The sequence below is a fragment of the Rattus norvegicus genome, chromosome 8 (assembly GCF_036323735.1).
Source record: "Rattus norvegicus strain BN/NHsdMcwi chromosome 8, GRCr8, whole genome shotgun sequence".
Classification (NCBI taxonomy): domain Eukaryota; kingdom Metazoa; phylum Chordata; class Mammalia; order Rodentia; family Muridae; genus Rattus; species Rattus norvegicus.
The window spans coordinates 13,217,926-13,241,202 of record NC_086026.1 but is presented as its reverse complement, the minus strand read 5'-3'; the positions used below and the strand labels follow the sequence as shown (position 1 = coordinate 13,241,202).

Below are 23,277 nucleotides of genomic sequence, written 5' to 3'. Positions count from 1 at the left end.
CATGACCATGGCAGTTCTTATAAAGGCAAACATTTAACTGGGGCTGGCTTACAGTTCAGAGGTTTAGTCTATCATCATCATGGCAGGAAGCAGGCAGACATGGTGCTGGAGGAGATAAGAGCAAGAGCAGGTAGCAAGAAGTGACTGTTTTGAGCTTCTGAGATCCCAAAGCCCACCCCTAGTCAGACATCTCCAACAAAGCCACACCTACTCCAAGGCCATACCTCCTAATAGTGACATTCCCTGTGGACCTATGGGGCCATTTTAATTTAAACCTCCACAGAGGCCACTATAGACTTTTAGGACTGTTTTGTTACTATAATTTAGGCCTTTTGGTCTACTATGTGTTAGGTTTCAAACATGGGACCAGTGGATAGGATGCTTCTTTAACATATCAAAATGGACATTGGCCCCCAGGTTTTCCCAACATCCCTCAGTCCCTACTGATTAAATTCATTCATTGGGATGACTTACAGGCTGCAGTCCAGCTAATCCAACAATTGCTAGCTGTGAATAGAAAGTCCAAGAATCTGGGAGTAGTTCTGTCTCATAAGGTGGAGTCTTCAGTACATGCTGGAATCCTGAAGAAGTCGGTAGACTCCAATGCCAGTGAAGGAATGGGCTGGCTAGCAAGGTGAGGGAAAGCAGGCAAAGAACAAGAGCTTCCCTCTCTCTCCCTTGTCCTAACACAGGCTTCTAGCAGGAAGATAGGGCCTGGATTGAAGGAGTATCTTTCTACCTCAAGATCCAGGTCAAAGGTGTGTATCTCCTGTCTCAAAGTCCAGACTAAGGCACATGTCTTCCTTCCTCAATTTCTGGATCACAGATGTATCTTCCTACCTCAAAGATCCAGACTAGAAGTGGATTCCCCCACTTCAAACCAAGCAGAAACTCTTCTCAGAGATGAGCCCTCCATTTCTAACTGTGGTTCACTCCAGATGTTGAAAAGCCAGCAATCAAGCAAACCATCCCACATCCACCATTGTCAAACTCCGTCTGTAAAATCAAAGAGGGCTTTACAGGCTGCATGAAGTTGAGTCTTATTTTTTTTAAATCCATTCAATTTGTGTTCGTGTGTGTTCATTTTCCCATGTGTCTGAGGTCAAAAGTTGACTTTGATGTATCTTCCTCAACTACTGTCTGTCTTTTTATATCTGTCTGTCTGTCTATGTATTTATATGAGACAGGATCTCTCACTGAACCTAGAGTTTACTCTTTTTGGGTAGACAGACTGGCCAACAAGCCCCAGGGTTCTGTATCAGTCTCTGTTCCCCAGTACTTGGGGTTATGGGTGTGCACTGCCACCCCTAGATCCTATGTGGGTGCTGAGAATCCAAACTCAGCTCCTGGTTCTTATACACTGATCACTGGGTTCATTGAGCGTCTCCTCAGCCCAGCCAATGATTTTGATTTAAAATTTTAGCTCATTTATATTTATTTATTAAATATAAAGCTGATTATCCCTATTTCTAACACCTGAAAGACTTCAGAATCTGAAATTCCTGAGTGACATGAGGAAATTTCTATACCCGGCATCACATAACATGTTCAGTTAAAATGAAGGCACATTAAAAATCTCATAGAAGCTACCTTTCAGCTAGTGTTTATAAGAAGTACAAATGATTGTCCCTAAGTGTCCGACAGGATCCCTAAGATACCTCATTCACATATGCAAATATTCTAATGTCCTGAATCTGAACACCTCTGTTCTTCAGCATCAGGGCAGATGCTGAAGTGGTGTGGAGAGGCAGAAATTGTGTTAATTTAGGTCCTGCAAATTCTTCTTCGTCTCTTGTTGTCTCCCTGTGGGACTGGGTAACCTTCTGTACTGGCAATGGTAATATGTTTTATTATTTTTATGAACCCACTGATTGTTTATTTGTGGTTATTTCTTTTAGGTAATAACTGCTTTCATTGATTGCATAAAATACTGTGTACTTTAACCATACCCCTTCCATTTTTATTATTATAATTTATCATGTCATATACCTGTTAACAAGTTAGTGCATCTGTCATCTTAAATGCTTGGTCTTTCTAAGGACTCACAGAACTACTCTGAAGAGCTCTGACCTTGACAGCCACAGCCCACACTTTTGTCTTGGGGAGTCTTTCAGTGCCTGAAGGGACGGCAGCTTTGCCGTTCAGCTGTGGTTTTGTTTTTTTCTCAGAACTTGATTACATCATACGACCCGACTCTTCTAGTATGTCAGCTTCCACTGAAATCATGTCAAAATGGGAGCTTCTGAGTGGAATTATACAACATTTTCTTGTTACATTCACGGAACCTGCCATTGTTTGGCAATGTGATTGTAATGTCATGTGTCATTCATTTTGGATCAAGTGTGATGTGTGAATTTGGATCTTTCTGTACCTGGGTTCTTAAAATTATTTTCTCCAGATTGGGGATGTTTCCTTAACAGTCAGTACGTTCACTTATGATGCTGGCTCAGAAACTGCGCAGGATTTCATTTCTTCACTTCTGTTTTCTCTGATGACTGTATAATTTGTTGTCCATTTCGCACCATTTTGTTACCATTGTACGAGGTATTTTAAGTAGTCTAGTCACGATCTTAAATGGATTCTGTTATCGTGGGGAGTCCTAGGTCCAGGGCCCTGCAGGTACCACAGAAACAGCTGCCTCTGTGGTATGTTTCCATGATCCTCTACCATGCCGTAGCCTGAAAGCAGGCAAATAGCCAGCCAATCATGATAGAGCCTCCCCCCAACCCCTTAGGCAAGAAGAGTCCTTTTTCTGTAGGCTATCAAGTCACTTCACCATAGTCACATGAGCCCGACACATTGTATATTGCAATTAGCATTTCATCACTTAATTTTGTTGAACTGCTTATTATCTTCTAATGCTCGAACTTCCTTAACATTATCCTGAATTATTATTATTTTTTTTGTATATTAATAGTTTGGAGCTCTCTACCTACTGCGAAGTGGTTGTTTGTTTGGTGTCACTGTCTCCTCGGTTCACATTTCTAGTTGATTTCTGTGCACTTAGTTGCACTAACACTCTTATAGGATGGCGTTGGGCAAAGGACTCACACTTGGGAGATACATAGGCATCGGTGAAAGCACAGTGGTCTGTACAAGTGAGCGAGCAGCTAAGTGTCTGCAGCTGGCAGCTTGGGTTATGTGGCCAATACTGTAGGGCCCTCAGAGCTCTGTGAGCAGGTCTTCACTTGTGATGTGTGCTGGAGTCCTTTCGCCCCTAGAGGTAGGTCATGGCTAAGGCTTTTCAAGGCACTAGGTCCAACTTGTAGGCCCACTGTGACATCACCTGAAGGGTGGTGCCTGTGGCATGGCTATGGATCCAGAGATTGGAGCAAGGGTTTTCAGGACCTGCTGATGAGCTGACAAGTATTTAGGTACCGGTCCTTGTGAAGTTGTCAAGAGCTGGGAACAAGGGCATTTTAGCATGGAAATGGCTTCAGTAGCTCCAGGGTGAAGGTGAGGTCTAAGTTTCTTGGTGACTGAATGAGCTAGCATTAGTAGCATAGGCACATTAACAGTGGCCCTAAGGCCCCGGGCATGAGGTCTTTTAAGGCAGTAGCACTGATGTGGGGTATGTAGGCCTTGAAGCTAACTAAGGTCTGAAGCAAGTTCTAAGTCTCACTGAACACTGAGCTGGTAATTAGTATGTACACATGGCTCCAGGGTCCATGGTGCAAGTGAGCTTTCTGTGGGGAAGTCTCCCATGTCTGAAGCACAGGTAGATAGAGTTGGGCATGTAGGTAGAGGTAGTTTTGAGTTTATGCAGGGTCAGGAGAGATGGCTTCTCTGGGTCCTGGAGTGAAATAAGTGGACATTTTGTGGTGTGTGGTATGTTTGTATATGTGTGTGTGTGTGTGTGTGTGTGTGTGTGTGTGTGTGTGTGTGGTCTTGAGTATAAATGGATGGCTGCTCATCTGTTGCAAAAGAAACTGAACCCAAGAATATTGAAGAAATGAGAGAATCCAATGGCAAACTTCCAAAGCCTGTGCCAAGGAATGGACCTTGTTGTTGAGACGGAACCATTCAAGATCTGGCCCATTGTGAAAGCCCTTAGTTACTGTGTATTCAACAGGATTATATACTAGATAAATAAAAGAGGAACTTCGGGACATATTCAACAAAACACTAAAACATTTTGAATAGAGAACAAATTTTATTCTAAAAATAGATCTTAGTAACAATGAAATACCAAAATTGGTCATTACAATAGAAAAATGGCAAGTCTTTCTCCTGAAGATACAAAATTACCACACCATAAAATATGTTGCCAACTTTCATATTTGAATTAGTCCTTTTATGGATTTACTCACTGTTTTATCTTAAAAAAAACAACTCATTCTCTAGAAAAGCTAGGAAAGTAAGCATTTGCTTAAGCTAGACTTGGAAGACAATTTAGGCTTAGGAAACACGTTCAATTTTTACAGATTAAAAAGAAGTCTCTTCAACAGAAATCCTGGTATTTGAAAGTAACAAATTAGAAAGACATTACGTAAATTACTTTTAACCCCAACTCGGTGGAAAAGTAAGAAGCAAATAATGACCTTGCTTTAAGAAAGTTGTTTGTATTTCCAAAGTGCTAGAGAAATAAGTATTCACGACAATCTTGGAGGGTACGGAAGTACCAAGACTGCAGCAAACAAAACAAGTTAAACTTTTGAGGTCCTCATTGCCTCAAGGCCCTGACCTGTATTTTGCACAGGAAGCAGAGCAGTGGTTACAAGCCAATGGGGGAAGTGTCGAATTTCCACCAGCCCTTGCTTAAAACTAGTTTAACTCCACAGTCCATTTCCTAGCATCTCTGTGTTTCTACTCTCTGCATTATCGTAATCTGAGCAGTCCACCTTTTACCATATCAGTTGGACCTGATACAGCAAGTAGAAATGATTCTTATTTATAAAAAAAATTCTTGGTAGTTTGTGTTGTTTTAAAAACCAGAAGCAGATTACAAAAGTTACACTTATTACATTTTTAACTGTAACATAGGTGTGTGCTCATTTGGACATTTTTTGGCTTATTTCTACACTTTCAAAAATTGCTATAATTCACTTTGTCCCTCTATGATAGAAATACTATATTAGTATTTTGTAACCAAACGCCTCCTTTGTTAAACCTGGCCCTGAGTTTGACCTGAGTATAAACTTTAGAACTTACAATGCCACAGAGAATGTGGCTGCTCTGGTGACCTGAGTCTGGTTTCCTAGAGATACAAGGCTGCAGCGCCCTTTCCAGGGCTTGGGGATCAGGAAGCCAGAATTTACCAAAATACACTTTACTATAAAAAAGTCATTTTCTCAAGTCTGAATAAGTTGACAGTGTAAAAAAATACAGCATTTGTACCCTGTGGGTTCAGTGGCCTGGGGCTTCACAATTCCTGGCTTAACAAGCAGGATGTAGTCAATGTAGGCTTCTAAACAATGACTGGGAAATCACAGAATGGAGCTGTGAAAACTGGCATTTTTGCATTCCATTAACAAATTCTGGATATGGGAAGCAGCCCCACATTGCCTAAAAGCTGTTCACTAGAACTCAAACTGACAAGTGACTGCGAAAAGCAGTTCCCAGCGTGGGACAGGTTTCCACAGCAGCATGACAGCAGCCTTCATGCTGCTGCACCTTTTGAGAAGCAGGGCGAGTGTGGCAGCTTGCCTAAATTATGTACAAAGGAAGAAATACCAACGGACAGCTGACGAGAAATGATGGTCCGAGCTCCCGTGCTCCGGCGGCTGTCAACACAGGAGCATGGGTGCACAGGAGCACGAGTGGTGGTCGTCGGAGCTGAATTTGGAGTGCAAGTTCTACTTCTACATGAACTGTAATCTAAACCCTAAAATGCTGATGCTTCCTTCGACAGCCTGAAAGATGATTAGCCCACTGTGGAACCTGACTCAGCTCTGACTGGCACTCAAGTTCTTTGTGAGAGCAGTGAAGAGACTGAGATGTGGAATGCTGAGGCAGGCTCCTCATTGTATGCCAGATGGGTCCTGCTCCTCAGTGACCAATACCATGCACATACTCCAAAAGTCTTGCTATGACTTAGTTAAGGAAATATAATCACTGGATAAATTACCTGTTAGCTCCAAATATTCATTTTACCCAGACTACACCCCTACCTATAGTAATGAGAAATTTCCAGATATTCATGGAATACACTGTTCCTTTTATGCATGGCTTGCTTATACTATTTCCAAGAAAAATAATATCTTAAACTAATATAAACCAAAATAATTGACAGGGCTGCAGTCTCTCTTCTTTCCTTGACTACTGAAGTACTTTAAATGATAGCATCATGTTCATCACTGAAATATATAAAAAATTTAAAATTATTGTAAAATTATTTATAAAAGAGGTAACATTAGAACAACTTTAATTTTCACAAACAAAATTAATTGTCATTGCTCATTCAGTTTTGTGCATAGCCAGCACAATGTAGTGGTTGAGGCTACCAAACAGGTCGACAGGCAAATCTGTGCTGACTTTCACAGGGCACAGACACATGTGGGGGAAAAATTAGCCCTTAACAGTTAAAATTAGGAAGTTAGGCTACTATAAAGCTAGGAGTACAGTCATGGACCACCACACGTGGCTTATAGAAGTCTGTACTCACGGTAAGTACTGTTACCAGGGAAACTTTTGTGTCTGTGTCTTTGTCATTAAAATTAAAAATAAAAACATGTTTTGCCCAAAATACTCTTTGGTTCTGATGACATATCTAGGGCACATGTATTAAGTCACTACATTGATGAGACCTGGCATGTCAGTTCTTATGAGAGTGGTAAAAGCCAACAAAAGGAGCTTGCTAAACTCTGGTAAAGCAGTGTTTGACCCCAGGTAAAGTACCAACGTGCTCACCAGTATGTATCCATCTGTGAACAGTCACAAGTCTGCACACAACACAATCCTGGAGGTGAGCACTGCCCAACTATGGTACTGGTCATGATAAAGTGTGTAGAATGGCCCAACTTACATGCTTCGATAGCGAATGCCTCTTCTTGAGTAATACATTTTGCATCCAATGTAGAGAATAGACAAAACTCCCAGTGTTAACACTATACCACCAACAAAGCTGCCGGCGTCAAACTTTGATCCTTTGCCTTTGGTGGGATGAGTGGTTGCTGAAACTAAGAAGATAAAACAGGTATCTGTGCTTTATTTGAAACATTCTGAAGTCTGAATTTCTAGGTAAGTACACTGAAGTGTGGGTGAGAGAAAATCTAAGCAGATACAGCTTATATTTTGGTAGAATGGAATGCTGGCTCTCATGTAGCATTTAACAGCTAATTCATAGCATAGGAAAAAAGAAAGTCGTTTTAATACATACCCGTTACAGATGTCAGTAAACTACTGTGGGCTGTGGTTGTCATGGATGCTGACGTCTGGGTGGAGTTTGGGGAAGCACTTGTTTTGGGTGTCGACTTTGAGGCACTGGGGGTCACATGTGGAGAGACTCCCGGGGTTGATACTTTAATAGTTGCAGGCCTCACAGTGGCAGCTGTGACATTTTTTGGCAACACTGAAGACGGCTTCACAGTGCTAATCTGACTGGTCTGGTTGGAAACCACTTGCATGGTGGTATTCTCTGAAAAAAAATGCCAAGAATAAGAATTGTTGTTAGGATCTACGATAAAAGATCTCACACACGGCTACTTGTGTCAGTGGCACACAGAACGGGTCTAATGAGGAAAGCCATGCTCATGACGATATTGCTGTATTACACCCAAACCACCACCACCACCAAGCCCTATAGCTAGGAGGCTTAGTCAGGACATACAGAGGATAACCCCGTAAGACCGAACCCTCTCTGACTACGACACTGCACCTTGCTTTAGTTCAGTTTGTTGTTGTTGCTGTTTTGAGTCATGGCCTTGCCATGTAGCCCAGGCAGGCCTCAGACTTGTGGCAATCCCACCGTAGCCTGCCTGAGTGCTGAGAACACGGGCCACCATAACCTGCAGCAAATTATTTCATGTCTAGAGGAATAGACTGAGTATGAGAAGAGTTTAAGCTTCTCGGCCACGTCCTCTGAGGGACTTTGAGGACAGCCAGTGGTTACAGAGTCCACGCCACTGTAGGACAGGAGCAGGCAGAACCGTCCTGCGGTGACAACTTCCTGTGGTGGCTCTGGGCGGCTGCCACGGCTCTAGGTGCTCATTCTGTGGTGTGATCCTCACGTCTCGAAGCCGGTCTGGCAGACGCACTTTACAGTGACAGTGCCCCAGCTCATGCCTGGGCATATCTGCTGGTATGAAATAGTATGTGCATGAAAGATGACAGAGAGGTCAACCCTTAAATAGAACTCCCAGCTGTGGAAATGTGTCTTCCTCATGTCTTCCTCAGCAGGCATTTCCCTCGAGGGAGTATAAAACACTCCGTGTGACCAAAAGCAAATCCTTGTACATTAACGGTCCAAACAGTACCCACTTTGAAGACCTGCAGCTGTTGACACCACACATGTGTGGGACGGAGACTTGGACTGTGCCTCTGACTCTAAGACTGTGCTGGCTTTCCATCGCTCAGAAACAGAAAAGCATATTGGTTTCCCTTGTTGACCATTTTTATTCTCATAAATAGTAAGGTAGAAAAAAATTAGTTATATGAACTTCTTGCCCCATCAGCACCAAGGTCCTTATTTCTCCAAATGATGACTCCAAATGTCACCAACTGTCTTTCAAGCTCGGGTACAGACTGCTTTTCTGGGAATTGCTTCTCCACCCGTCTTAGTGTTTACATTGTGGATGCATCTGTCTGCATTCAACCTAGCCTCGCTACTCAGTCCTCCCACTTGGGATTAGCTCCCCACCCTTTTAAGATCAAGAGAACATTTATCATTATCCTGGTAGGCGCCGTATTTGAACTAGCCTTTTATTGTTCAACCTTGGATACTACCACATCTAAGCACACAGTAACACGCATCTAAGCACACGCTAACACGCTGTATGACTCCTTCTGTGAAGAGCACACAGTGAGGAGCAGTCTATGTCCTGCTGCCTACCAGAGTGGCCTCTGCAGAACACGACAACACTGCTTTCCTCAACTGCACAATAATGCAGCCTTCAGACCCACAAAGTGACATTGGGAAAACAGGACAGGACAATATTAGCTCCCTCCCTGGAAAATCAAACATGCAAGAAAAACAGCTAGCTGAAATGCCTGTACATGGGTAAAGTGCTCCAAAGGGAAAACTGAATGTAAGGACGCTGTCTTTTAAGGTAAGCGTTCATACCTGGTCACTTAACCCTCATTCTGGATCCAACACCGGGTGCTTCCTTCTGTGAATATCTCCTAATGTGCGCAACGTGGCACACAACTGGAAAGGCAGCTCTCAGGAGGCTGAAGCAGGGGATCACACATTTGGGTCTAGCCAGAGCCAAAACTCAAGATCCTGCTTTAAACAACAAAACCAGTGGGTGATGAATGGGTCAGGAGATGGCCTTGGGGCAAAGGTACCAGCTGTCAAACTTGAGGAGCTGAGTGTGCTCCCTGGGACCCTCACGGTAAAAGGAAAGGACTCTCACAGGTTGTCCCCAACCTCCACCATGGGCTACGTCACACACTCATTCAGACTCATAGATTCCCAATAAATAAATGGAATAAAATATAAACAATAAATATATGTAATAATATATGAACAACAGCCATGATGTTCCCCACTCTTTTCACAGTTCAGAGACCGATGAGTCCCTAAAGGTACCAGTTAACAAGGTTGTCACCTGCACAGATAATACTAGAACAGGCCGGCCACCGCCAGCTGTCATCCATCCATCCGAGCTCCTCATTCTCCTCTAGTTTCTAAGGTCTCAGCCTTCCTAATGCTGCAGCCCTTTAATACAGTTCCTTAGGCTATGGTGACCTCCAATCATAACATTATTTCCATTACTACTTTGTATCCGTTAATTTTGCTACTGTTATGAATTGTAAATATCTGATATGCAGGATATCTGATATACAATCCCTATGAAAGGGTTATTCGACCCCAAAGGGGTCACAACCCACAGAATGAGAACCAGTGGTTTGAGCTGAGGTTGAAAAGGCTGAAGAGGGAAGAGTGTCCTCTTCCAGCCTTGGCCCACGGAGAGAAAGAAAGAGGATGTTACTTCTCATGGAGACATGAAGGCCCAAAGGAAACTCTCTGAAGAGACAGATAACTGTCTGCCCTGGGACAGGGCCAAGGACTGAAGTCAAGTCCCAAGGGAGGCTGGCTCAGGTATGGTTTTTTGTTTTAAATCTATGTATTAGCAAAATTTATGATGCTTCCTTCACTTGTAGCAAAGTTTCTTCTTTTCCAAAACAGCCCCATATACCTACAGCAGATGCAATGCAAAAAGGCCAAATATACATGCATGTGCTCATGTCTGGGCCTCCAGCAGTCTGACCAGACTTCACTCCTCTAGCCCAGTTAGTTACACCACAGGAAGCAGAGCTTAGAAGCCACTTAAAGTCCCTGAGATCCAGTCCCTGTAAAGGGCTGTACCATGGGGGTGGGGTAGGGTGGTGGTGGTTATGAGCTGAGGTACTGTTAGCTCACCCCTGTGACAGCTGCACTGGAAAGGTCCCTCTGTAAAGCAAGGGGCGCTGTCCTGTCTCCTACTTCCTATGGTGGCTGTTAGCAGCCAATTCAGTTGCAGCCTATGACAAGTGTCAGCTTAGGAAACAGACAGCCACTGTTGTGTAACAGCAGTGATGCTCTGTGAAGCTGTCTCCCCAGCCGACCTGGATCTTCAATGGCTTCAGCTACCTCAAGGCAGGAAGGCTACTGTGAAGGAATAATCTCCCTTAGTGCTGTAACCAAGTCCCAAAAGACTGAAGGGGAATCAAATGCCCACTCAAATTCTCATTTGGTTTTTAAAAACTCAATTCTTTAATCTGCAGTAGTAGTTTTCCATCCACTACAGTTGATAAAAACATGGAGCTATTTCCAACACAGCTAGGATGTTCTGAGGTCTGAGTGTTAGTTCAGGAGACCGATTCTAAGAACAATTTGTAGCTTGAATACTTAAATAAAATTTAAGTGGTGAGTTCCTGGAATTAAGAAAGAGAAAGAAAGTGAGAACCACTTTTCAGAGTGACAGCCTAAACCTTACCCTGTCAAGCAAGTGCTGGCAAGAGATATTTACTGCTTAAAACCAAAAAGGCCTTTTCTTACTGCAAGTCCACAGGTACATTTTAAAATGGCTAAATTCAAATTACTTGACAGAACAAAGAACTGAAAATCTAGATTAAAAAAAAAATCTAGAAAAATCTGTATGAGAAGTGGAGCATTGTGAAAACTGGGTCTTTAAAGAACCACGTCTGCACCCTGAGGGGAGCGTCTATTTCCTAAGCATTAAATACTTTCTGAATCTTCTTTCAATCATCTAAAGACCCCAGGACAAGATGGCTTGCTGTCCTCTCTGTTGAGAGTTCTGCAGGGAGGCTGTCCTCGAACAGCAGGACAGAAAGTGCAGGGTAGAGGGCCTGTCTGCTCGGGGCAGTAAGGCTTCCCAGAAGACTGCTAGCTAGGTCCTTAGAGCCTGCTCATTCCACTCCACAGCCACATACTACACCCACAAGTCTAGCTAGCTCCAGAAGGCCCAAGGCTGTGAGGAGACTCGAGATCACCAGTGTTGCCTGATGTCCCTGCTCAAGACCCTCCAACCTCTCAGCAACTCCCCCTACTCCTTAAAAATTTTAAGACAAAGGTATCTTTGTATAGCTTTGGCTGTCCTGGAACTCACTATGTAGACCAAGCTTGGCCTGGAACTCAAAGATGTGCCTGCTTCTGCCCCGCCCCCGCCCCCGCCGGGACAGGAAGTGTGTGCCACCACCACAGACCCATCCTACTCCGTTAACTCACCAGTTACACAGCAGATCAGGCTTCGGTTGCTTCTTTCTAAATGTGTGCTCAAGGGTTACCTCCACACAAACACGATGCTTTGACGCCCACTGATGCCGGCGGCCTTACTGTGAGGGGTTCTTGGTGGTGTTGATAGACAGGGAACAGAGTAGCTACAAGCCAGGCTAGAGGTGAGGGCAGCCCTTTTCTCCTTCCAAATTGTCTGTCTCCTTTTCAAATACATGGGTTTTAGTTTTTATAGTTCTTAGTTGTATTTTTATCATTACTACCTTAGAATTGAATTTTTCTTAGGGCCAGCACGATGAAATGCACGCGCACGCACCCCCACACACACACCCCAAAAAAATGTTCTCCCATGCTGTCCACAGCTTTTCTAGATCAAGCAGAAAGGAGATTATTTCTTCCCTTTTCAGGTGTTGGTATTCTAATGTTTTAGGCCATTTTTACTTTCCATTTTTACAAGCTGAATTCAATTTCTTCCTGTAGAAAATTAGAAAACATACTACCAGACATTGGGTAAAGAGTCTTTCATCTAAACTGGCACAAATGGGACCCGCCTGGCCAGGCTGCTCTGGGCCCTGTGCAGTGGGTACTTGGGGCTGCCTGAAGGTGCTTGCTTGCTTGCCCCAGGGCTCCACTGGCCCAAAGGGAAGGTGTCTCACTACCAGCCACACTGCCAGCGCTTTCTGTCCCTTTTTCTGTAGAGGCACGTGGCACTAACATAACTGAACTGTGACCAGGAATGAATGGGAAAGCTGAGCCCACGCCCTGTTTGAGCTGCCAGTGTTCCCTAGCGAATACTGCTACTTTGTGCCTAAGACTCTTCTATATAATTTAGAAATGTAATTTTCATAGGTTTCTGAGGTAGACGCTGCTAGCCCCACTTACAGACAAGATGAGGAGATACGGAGGGTAACTTGTCCAGTCACAAATGTAGAAAGAAGCCAGGATGTAAAGTTAGGCAATTTGATTGAAAAGCCCCTTCTCTGAGTCGCCAGCTGACTATGTTATAAGGGGCAGTGGCATCATGAGGTCAGGAAGCCTCGGCTGGAAAGGGTGCAGAGTTATACCACTGCCCAGGGCTAACCTCTATCATGCTCCTGGATGGAAAACTGTGAATAGACTTTAGGTTACAAAGATGCTGAGAATTACTTAAAAATGTATGTACCAAACATGTTAATGTCCTTTGAATCTGCATATAAGAAACACACCAGCTAGTCTCCATCAGAGAGCGCGCAGGGCACTGACAGAGACTCCATCACACCCCAGTCTGCCTTTGCATTGTCTCTGCAGGGCTAACTATGCCTGAGATAACACTATTAAAGCTGCACTAGCAATTTCATAGGCTATGCAGATGGTCCTGTCATTCGGTTACAGAAGATTTAGGGCCTAACACAGAAGAATAGGCATGTGCAACCCTGCAGCTGCCAAAAAAGAATGTGGTCACCCACAAGCTTAAAGCGCCACAACAAAGAGAGTGCAAAACAGTGTCTGCTCCAAGGTCAGCAAAGAAGCCCGGGGAGGCAACTGCACTGAACCAGAGCAGCAGGTGGCTTCAGTTCACTGTGGAAGCCACATTCTTTGTTTTGGTTTTTGAGAGGGGGTCATGTTACATAGCTAAGGCTGGCTTGGAACTTGCTATGTAGCTCAGACTGACCTGGAACTCAGAATCCTCTTACTTCAGTCTCCTAAGTACTGAGATTACCGATAAGGTCTCCATGTCCAGGTTTGGTGCTAGTAATTTTGTTTTAAAGAGAAGATCCTCACTCTGTAGCCCATACAGACCCATGTGAAGAGTAGTCTCAGACTATTGGCAATCCTCCTGCCTCAGCCTTGTGAAGGCTGGGTTATAGGTATAAGCCACCTGGCTGGCTCTGACACTAGAAAATTTAATACCTAATGCCCAATATTTTCCTTGAAAGACAAAGGAAAAATGAGACCCTACAACACTGAAACTCACATGCTTAATGTTTTCTAGGAATACTGCATTTTAGACAGCAGCAGCTTCTGTGAGCCAGATACCACGTCAAGGCCATGTTTTCACTGTGGGATTCCTGTCACAGCCGTGGAGGGTCGGCAGCCAACTCTCGTGGTTCCTCCAAGCCTGGGCCCCATGCTGCAGCTGCAGCGTCTGCTCCAGTTCAGCAGCCAAAGCCCATGTGAAGTGCTCACCCAGACGCTGACTTCCCATCGACCATGTTCAAGACATCATGGGCAGCATCGACAAATATGTGGGCATACTTAGTCACAAGTATCTGAAGTGGACAAGCTTGGGTTTAAAGTCAGTGTCTCCCAACTTTGATTTCTGTTGTTTTCTGGTGGCGATGAACCTGCTAGCTGGCCCTTACCACCTACCAATATTGACGCACACAAAAAGGTTCCAGTAACAGAAACATCTGTGTTCTCATCAGTCTCTGTGTTAGTTTAAAGTCAGCTTGACACAAGCTAAAATGTCATCTGAGAGGAGGGAACCTCAACTGAGAAAATGCTCCCAGAAGATCAGGCTACAGGTAAGCTTGTAGGGCATTTTCTTAATTAGTTATTGATGGGGGAGGGCCCAGCCCATTGTGGGTGGTGCCATCCCTAGGCTGGCAGTTATGGTTTCTATAAGAAAGCAGGCTGAGCAAGCCAGTAAGCCCCCCTACATGCCCCTGCATTAGCTCCTGCCTCCAGGTCCTGTCCTATTTGAGTTCCTGTCCTGATTTCCAACGACGAACTGCAGTGTGGAAGTAAAAGCCACATAAATCCTTTCCTTCGCAAGTTACTTTGTTCATGGTGTTTTATCAACCCTAAGACAGTGCTGCCAATAAAGCCCAAGTGCAAGCATACACTCAACTGCTTCCAACGCAGAAGCCACTGAACTGAACTGAGGGCTTCATCACACTACTTCGCTTGATGATGACTACTCTCCATGGCTTACATTTTATGCAACTACTCCATTACTGTTCTCTGCACTAAACTCAACTGGTTTAACGTCTTTAAACTTTGTTCTAATTGGATACTTTATGTATTTAACATTTCAAATGTTATTCCCTTTCCCGGTCCCCCCTCCCATATCCTCTTCCCCTGATTGTGTGTGTATGCTCCCCTTTCCACTCACCCACTCCCACCTCACTGCCCTAGCATTCCCCTACACTGGGGAAATGAGCCTTCACAGGACCAAGGGCTTCTTCTCCTATTGATGCTGAACAATGCCATCCTCTGCTACATATGCAGTCGGAGCCATGGGTTCCCCCACATGTACTTTTTGGCTGATGGTTTAGTCCCTGGGGGCTCTTGGTGGTGGTGGTGGGGAGGCCTGTTTGGTTGATATTGTTGTTCTTCCTATGGTGTTGCAAACCTCTTCAGCTCCTTCAGTTCTTTCTCTAACTCCTCCTTTGGAGTTCCCATGCTCAGTACAATGGTTAGCTGCAAGCATCGTTATCTGTAACAGTAGGGCTCTAGCAGAGCCTCTCAGGAGACACGACTATCTGGCTCCTGTCAGCATGCACTTCTGGGCATCAGCAATAGTGACTGGGTTTGGTCATACGGGATGGAAATGGGATGAATCCCCAGATGGGGCAGTCTCTGGATGGCCTTTCCTTCAGTCTCTGCTCCACTCTTTATATGCTGGTTGTGGTAGCACATGCTGGTAGGATTTGCTGAAAGAGGCAGAGGCAGGAGGATCACCAGTTCGAGGCCAGCCTGGGCCAAACTTTTTATTCTAAGAGCTATACTGCTATACTGTTACATAAGTTTGTTACATAATCAGGTTTTTTTTTTTTTTTTTTTAAATCTATTTCCCATGGTCCTTAGAATCTAACTACTACTGACTTCAAAATCCCACATCTAAGCGAGCTTTGCAGGCAGGACAAACTGTAAAGCAGAGGTTTTGTGGCTGGGCTAATGTTCCAATTCCTCCACTTGAGGCCTTGGCTAGTTAGGGAAGATGGATGGCTCAGGGCTCCTGTCCCTATTTCTAGGAGTCTTTGTTCGGGTTAGTCTAGTCTCACTGCTCTAGGTCTTCACCTCATCCTCGAATGGCCCCAGTGCCAGATGCTTCTCCCAGTATCTCCTCCTCCTCTACCTGATGATAACCTGTATCTTTACTGCCACGTTTATACCTGCCTGTCATTACAGCTTTTGTTCTTCCTACCGTCCACCTCAGCGGAGGCATTCTAGAGCTTTTTTTTTTTTTTTTTTTTTTTTTTGGTTCTTTTTTTTGGAGCTGGGGACCGAACCCAGGGCCTTGCGCTTGCTAGGCAAGCGCTCTACCACTGAGCTAAATCCACAACCCCATTCTAGAGCTTTTATCTATGTCCAATTAAGTCTCTGTGCCTCTCGGGATCTGACATATATTGCCTATGTCATTTGGGATACATGAAGTAAAAAATGAATCTGTTGAGTACTGTCAACAAAGGAAGCTGGCAAACATCAGTGAGGCAGCTGGCGGTTTATACAGCTTTAAGAGTCTAAGTGACCATGGTGTCCTAACTCCAACCTTGGCTTCTCCACTCCCACGTGCTGGACTCGATCCTAACAAGGATGCTAACAGGTACAGAGCGCCCACAGGTGTCAGCTGCTGCTCCAAGCATTTTGTCTGAACTAACTGTAATCCTCGTGGCCCCAAGAAGCAGTACTGGAAGGAAACGGAGTCACAAACCTTAAGACTGTACAGTAACTTCCCTCCTCCTAACTACACAGTACAGTGCCACTCCACGGTGGAGGTCTTGCTCAGCAGTGTGAGACCTGGCTTCCACCCTCACCACATGGGGGAGGCAAGGGGGCAAAGCCAGAAACAAACAGGAACTGTCTAAGAGCTACAAGAGCCAAAGGGATTTATTAATCCCAAGCACTGTCTGCACCTTCCAGCCAATCGGACCTCTGCCTCCATGAACTTTAGGCTCTCCCTGTGGTCAGAACCTACTCATTTTTACTCTCCCTCTCATGCATCGGGAGGCACAGAAGGTCCCCCACCTACATTTGTAGTGACCTGAATGAGAAATGTCCCCCACAGGTCTTTGTTCTGGAACACTTGGTCCCCAGTTGGGAGCACCTGAGACAAGAGAGACTTGATTAAGGAAGTGTGCCACTAGGCCAGGCCCTGTCTGTCCCATTTCTTGTCCCCTCTACTTTCTGTGTGCAGATGAAATAGGACTGGCGTGTTCCCTGACTGCTGGGCCAGTTTCGTGCTTCTGAGGCTCTGCACCCCTCTAAACTTCAAGCCAGAATAAATCCTCTCTTCCTTAGCTGCATCATAGCAACTGAAAGGAACTGAAACAACACTCTATGACCAACTTCAAGTGTCCGAACAACACTCTATGACCAACTTCAAGTGTCCGAACTTTCAAGGGTCACAGTCCCGCAAAGCTTTCAGGTCTGCAAGCATTGGCTGAGCCCAGGTCTCTCCTTGCCCCAGGCTTTTCAGCTAACTGCAGACTTCCAAAGCATACACAATAAGCTATTTTAAAAACAAGATGCCTGGGGACAAAGTTAAGGAAAGAACACCTGGGCTGGAACCCTGACCCTCTGTGGTGGTTTGAAGAGAAATGGCCCCCATATGTTACAGGATATTTGATCATACTGTGAACCCTGAGACTGTGTTATTTACTGGAAAATAATGTTTCTAGTTGTGGTGTGGCTCAGTCTTAGCACACACCTTTAATCCAAGAGTTCTCTGCTTGATTATTATGAACAGGATTAAATAAAGTCAACCACAGGTCAGGAGGCAGAGCAAGTAACCAGTTGACAGGAATAACATACTATCATTAAAAACCATAGAGAGTAGGGGGGAATCCAGAGGATGGTAGAGACACACAGGAAGTAGAAAGGAGGGACATTCAGTTTGGAGGAGGTTTTTTGCAACAGCAAGAGAGAGGGGCATTGCTTCTGGGATGAGACCTGAGGAGGAAGGTCGGCTGGGTGCTTTCTGTGCCTCTGTAAGCTATAGACTTTCTGTAGCTGTAATCCAGCTCTCATTGGTAAAACAGAACCATTGAGATTTTGTTAAAAAGCAACACCCACAGGCCCATGGGGAGTGGCACCATTAAGAGATGTGGCTTTGCTGAAGGAAGTAAGTCACTGGTGGGGGTGGGGTAGGGGAGTGCTCTGAAGCTTCAGAAGCTCAAGCCAGACCTAGTGGCTTCACAGTCTCTTCCTGCTGCCTGCTGATCCAGATGTAGAACTCTTAGCTACCTCTCTAGCAACATGTCTGAAGCCCTGCTACCATGTTCCCCAACATGACAATAATGGACCTCTGAACTGTAAACCAGCCCAATGAAATGTTTTTCTTTGCAAGATTCCTGGGGTCACAGTGTCTCTTCACAGCAAGAGAACACTAAGATGTAAGTTGGTATCAGGACCTGGGTGTTGCTGGAACAGGGCGGACTATGCTTCCTGATGCTACAATGTGGACTTTGGGTTAGAGAAGCAGCTGAATGCTTTTAAGTGGGCCTTAATGGGTCATACTGACAGTGGCAGTGGGGGTGATTTGAAATGTGGGGCCTGGCTAAAGAGGTTTCAGAAAGGAATTTTAGTATGTAAACCACATACTATTTGGAGAAAATATTTTATTTGGAGAAGAATGTGTCTGTTTTCTGGTCTTCGCCCAAAAAAATCTGCCTGAGGTTAAATTGAAGACTTATGGATTAACAGCTTTAGTAGAAGTGATTTCGAAACAGCCCAAGACTGACTGTGTGGTGTAGTTATTAGTGGCCATTTTTATGCATATCTATAAAGAAAAGGAGCAAGCTCAGAAAGGAAAAATACAGAACACAAGCATGAAGCTAAAGGGAATAAAGGGTGGTGACCCAGCTAAACTTCCGGCCAGCGAAAAGGAGTTAGAGGAAAGTTTAGGATTTAATCCCAGCACTGGGGAGGCAGGAGGTGGATTTCAGAGTTCAAGGCCAGCCTGGGTCTCCAGAGCAAGTTCCAGGACAGCCAAGCTTGGGCAATGGAGGAGACCACTGAAAACAGAGCAGGAGATGCATTTGAAAGAGAAGGCCTTGCTACGGCTTCAGCAGGAGAACTCGGCAGCTTTGGCCACGTGTTCTGGCTTTAGAATCAGGATAAGAGAAAGGGGTTGTAGAATCTCCTGACATAGGAAGGAACATGGCTGAGGCTAGGCATGTCAGGGGTGTCCCTGCAAGGAAGCCTTGAAAGGCCACTGTGTGAAGGTGAGCAGAGACCGCCTCAGAGATCTCCCGATGCCTGAGACGCCACATCGATGGCTGAGAAAAGCTGCGAGTAAGGAGTGGAAATGGCTCGAGAGAACTAAATGTGCTGCCGTCCACAAAATTAAACGGAGCTGGCGATCTGAAGAGCGCTCACATTCAGACGTGGTGGTAGACTATGGAGTGTGCCCAGCTGGCTTTCAGGCTTGCATTGGTCTAGTATTTCCTCACTGTGCCCCCTTTCTTCCCGTTTGGGATGGCAATCTCTCTCCTGTGCCATTCTGTTAGAAATATCTCATCTGCTTCTTCATTTTGATTTTAAGTCATTGCCGTGAGTCTTCAAAGAGACTTTGGACTTCTAAACAGGATTGCGACTGATGGATAATGAGAACTGAAGTCGAACCAAATACATTTCTCTATTATAATATGGTTACAAGCATACGGGGGCCAGGGAGTGGATGTGGTAGTCTGAATAAAAATGGCCCCCATAGCCCATAGGTAGTGGCACTATTAGGAGATGTGGCCTTGGAGGAAATGTGTCACTGGGGGTGGGCTTTGAAGTTTCAGATGTTCAAACTCATTGTCTCTTCCTGTGGCCTGCAGATCCAAATGCAGAACTCTATGCTTCTCCAGCACCATATCTGCCTACATGCTGCCATGCTCCCGCCCCACCATGATGATAATGAATTAAACCTCTGAACTGTAAGCCAGCTCCAATTAAATGTTGTCCTTTATTAGGGCTGCCGAGGTTGAACTGTTTCTTCACAGTAATAAAACCCTAACTAAGACAACCCCTAACACCAAAGGCTCCTGTGTGGAAAAACTGATCCCTTATAGGATTGGTGAGGTGTTGGAGGCAAAGGCCTGTAAGCCCAGCATTGGGGAGGATGAGCACAAGAACTCAGAAGAAATGTAACTCAAATTACAATAGAAATGCATCTAGAATCAATTTCTTCACTGGAACTATTCTATACTAAAGAGTTCATGATATACATAATAATTGTTTTATTTATTAATTCATCTATCTGTTTAATTTTATTTGCAGTGCCAGGTTAGAACTCTGGGCCTCCTATACACTAAACAAATGCTCTACAATGGTTCAAAATAACCTTCAGTTTTCCATTCTGTTAAGGAATTACAAGAACTACGTTGATTCTACACTATGAGAGAGGGAAGTTTACAGTACCCACATTGTGCTGTGTTTTGCTGCTATGTAACATGGAAAGCCTTTCTTTTCTTAAACTAGAAAAGCATGACAAAGAGAGCCTGTGGCATGTCTAAAATAATGCTCTTCCCAGCAAGATGTCAGCTGAGGAAGATCGTTGGTGACAGTTCCCACTGCCACACCAGTGAGCAGCTACTCCTGTCCCTAAGTGCTAAGGAAATCAGTGGATTCGTTTTGAAACAGCTATTTCTAATCAAGGTTTATTTCTTTCAAGCTTCGCGGAAAAGAGAAACACAAATCAAGACCAGCGGTTAAAATTGAAAGTAGTAAACAAGGCGCCAAGCACAGTGCGAGTCACTCAGCCACAAAGGCTGTACAAGGAAGGGTACCACAAAACTAGACAAACGGTTGTGAAATAGCTAGACTCAGATTCTACCTAGCAGTAGTAACCTTGCATGTAAATGCATTAAATCCTCCAATTAAAAGACTGTGACTAAATTTGGGCAGAATCCCAAGTCTATATCAAACTATACAGTTTTTATAATAAACTAGTAAGTTCAGCTGTTTGGGCACACACAAACTGGAAGTAAAAGGTTGGAAGACAACATCCCATGAAAATGGAACCTAAAGGAGTGGCCTCGTAGATAAAATACGTGTTACAACAAAAGCAGTCCAAATAAATATGACTGTTACACAATGCTAGGGGATTCAGTCCAGCAAGAAGTAACGGTTCAGAATGCACGTAACTCAACACTGTAGCTCCCAGACATCAAAGGCAAACATCAGTAGGTCTCTATGACTGACATCAGTCAACACTTGAACATTTCCTGGTCAGCATCAGGCAGCTCCCTTGTGCCTGGGTCTCCATGCAGAGGAGGAAGCGTGTGTGCTGATGAGTATCTGCATGTCTACTTACTCCAGCTACTCACGGTCACCACAAAGTGCAAAGGCCTTACTGCCTACCCACTGACGGACACAAGCACTGTACTGCAGACAAAGGAGAACGGTGTGACCATCCTATGACACAAATGGACTAGGGATCACGTAGTATGTGACATAAGGCCGAAACTGGGACTGACCGGCACCTGCTTACACACACACACACACACACACACACACACACACACACACACACACACACGAGGACTCTAAAGAGTTTGGTGTCAAGGCCAGGCGTGGTGGGGAGCAGCCCCAGCTCCTCCAGGCTACAGTAAGGTGGACCACAAGAGACCACAATTATGAAAAATGGACAGACCTTGAAAAAAAATAAAAAGAAAAGGGAAACAAACCAAACTCAAACCAACCGTTCCTGCTCGTGCAGAAGACTGCATTTGGTTCAGAGCACCTGCTGGGGTGGCTCACAAGCACCTACAACTCCAGCATGAAGGGACCAGGGCTCCCTTCTGGCCTCCATGGGAATCTGCACGTGGGTGTAAACAGATAATTAAAACTAAGATGCTGCTGTAAATGTTGATACTGTCGCTGCTGAGATGAGGTGGACGGAAAGAGAGTTGGCACTAAGACGCGTGCTGGTTGCCCCGGAACCTCACCAGACAGCAGCGCTCCGGAGATGGTTCAGTGGCTAACGGGATGCCGACTTTTTTTTCCAAAGGATGTTTATGAAATGTCATCCAAAAAGCAATGACTGGAGAGCCATCTAAAATACAACTTGAATAAAGATGACAGCAGGGCTATGGTTTTGAAAAGCCTTCACGTATATTTATAAAGCACACAAAAATCAACATGAATACCTTCACAGGAGTCTTGCAAAGGGCAAAGTTTTAATTCCTGTCTACTTTGGAACAAATCGGAAATGATTCAATTTCATATTCATTTTCTTTCTTCCCCTCTCTCTTTTTACACTGGCATAAAAGGACTAATGGGGGTGAACTAACTTTGCAAAGGTTAGCTTTGATGTTTCATCAAGTTTCATGGCTAATCCAGGAACAGGTGCTGAGGACACGTGTATTAAGCTGACTTAAATGGAGTTAGTTATGACGGGACCCCTGCTATTCTCTGTAACGTCTCATGTTTCAGTTCGGAAACTTCAGCAAAGTTGGATTTCCCTGGAGAGTGTTCTCTCTTGACAGCTAATGGAAAGACTATGACGTTAAACAAGGTTAAGCAGTAAATCACAATATCCATCCCAGCAATGGCCTAGCTGCTGTTACTGCTGCCAGGCCGCTGCGGTGGGGCGTCTGCTCTGCTGTAAGCAGCCTTCTATGCAGTGGCCATTACCATAACATGGTCTAGAATCTGGCAAGAAAACATCCCTCACTTGCCAAATACCAGCAATTGTACTTTCTTCATTCTGCTACCTAATACTGCCATGCTGGTTCTGAGCAGGTAACTAAAGGCCCCTGAAGAGGAAATGCCACCCTGCTGGGGGCGGCAGGAAGGACACAGGACACAAGACATGAAGATAGGGACATAATATAGGCTGGAGAGAAGGCTCTGGAGTCAAGAGTGCTCAGGTGGTTTGAATAAAAATGGCCTCCAATGCTCATACATTAGAATGCACAGTCATCAGACAGTGGCACTATTTAAGAAGGACTAGGGGGCATGGCTTTGCTGAAAGAAGTGTGTCACTGGGGGCGGGCTTAGAGGCTTCAAAAGCTTACCCCTGGCTTGGCATGGATCTCAGCTTTCGGATCATTGTGTAGCTCTCAGCTCCGTCTCCAGCACCACAGCTGATTACTGCCATACCTTTGCTGTGATAATAATGGACTACAAAAGCCTCTTCTTAAATACTTTCTTCTATGAGTTGCCTTGGTCATGCTGTCTCTCCACAGCGATAGAACAGTGACTAAGACAAGTGCTTACTGCTCTTTAGAGGACCCACGTTCCTAAATCTCAGAGTGGCTCACACCTGTACCTCTTCTGGCTTCCGTGGTAACTGCTTGCATGTGCCAGATACACAGACACACAGGCACACAAACGCCAAGAGACACTGACCCATAGACACACCCACATGCAAAGAAGTAAAAGACTGCAGCAAGTTGTAAAGTGTATGTTAAAGTCAAAGGTGATAGGTAAGCCAACTGCCGGATTCCTTCCAGGGCTCGGGAGCCTCTGGTGCATGTGAACCCTTTTCAGTGGCAAAGTAAACTGCCTATCTTCAAAGTGTCACC

The 23,277-nt window shown here is 44.8% G+C and overlaps 1 protein-coding gene across 2 annotated transcripts in view; it reads right to left on the bottom strand.

Annotated features, from left to right (window-relative positions):
* Window positions 1–4,133: 4,133 nt before the first annotated feature.
* Tmem123 (transmembrane protein 123) overlaps window positions 4,134–23,277 on the bottom strand; it is a 30,163-nt gene continuing 11,019 nt past the window's right edge. Inside the window, exons 3-5 of one of the 2 annotated variants that reach the window (XM_063265682.1) lie at window positions 7,319–7,576; window positions 6,965–7,112; window positions 4,134–6,296 (exon numbers count right to left, since the gene is read on the bottom strand). In XM_063265682.1, coding sequence (XP_063121752.1) covers window positions 6,272–6,296; window positions 6,965–7,112; window positions 7,319–7,576 — 431 coding nt within the window. In that variant the 3' untranslated portion in view covers window positions 4,134–6,271. Of the gene's footprint in view, window positions 6,297–6,964; window positions 7,119–7,318; window positions 7,577–23,277 lie in introns of both variants that reach the window. The other variant, NM_001014205.2, reaches the window with a different exon arrangement.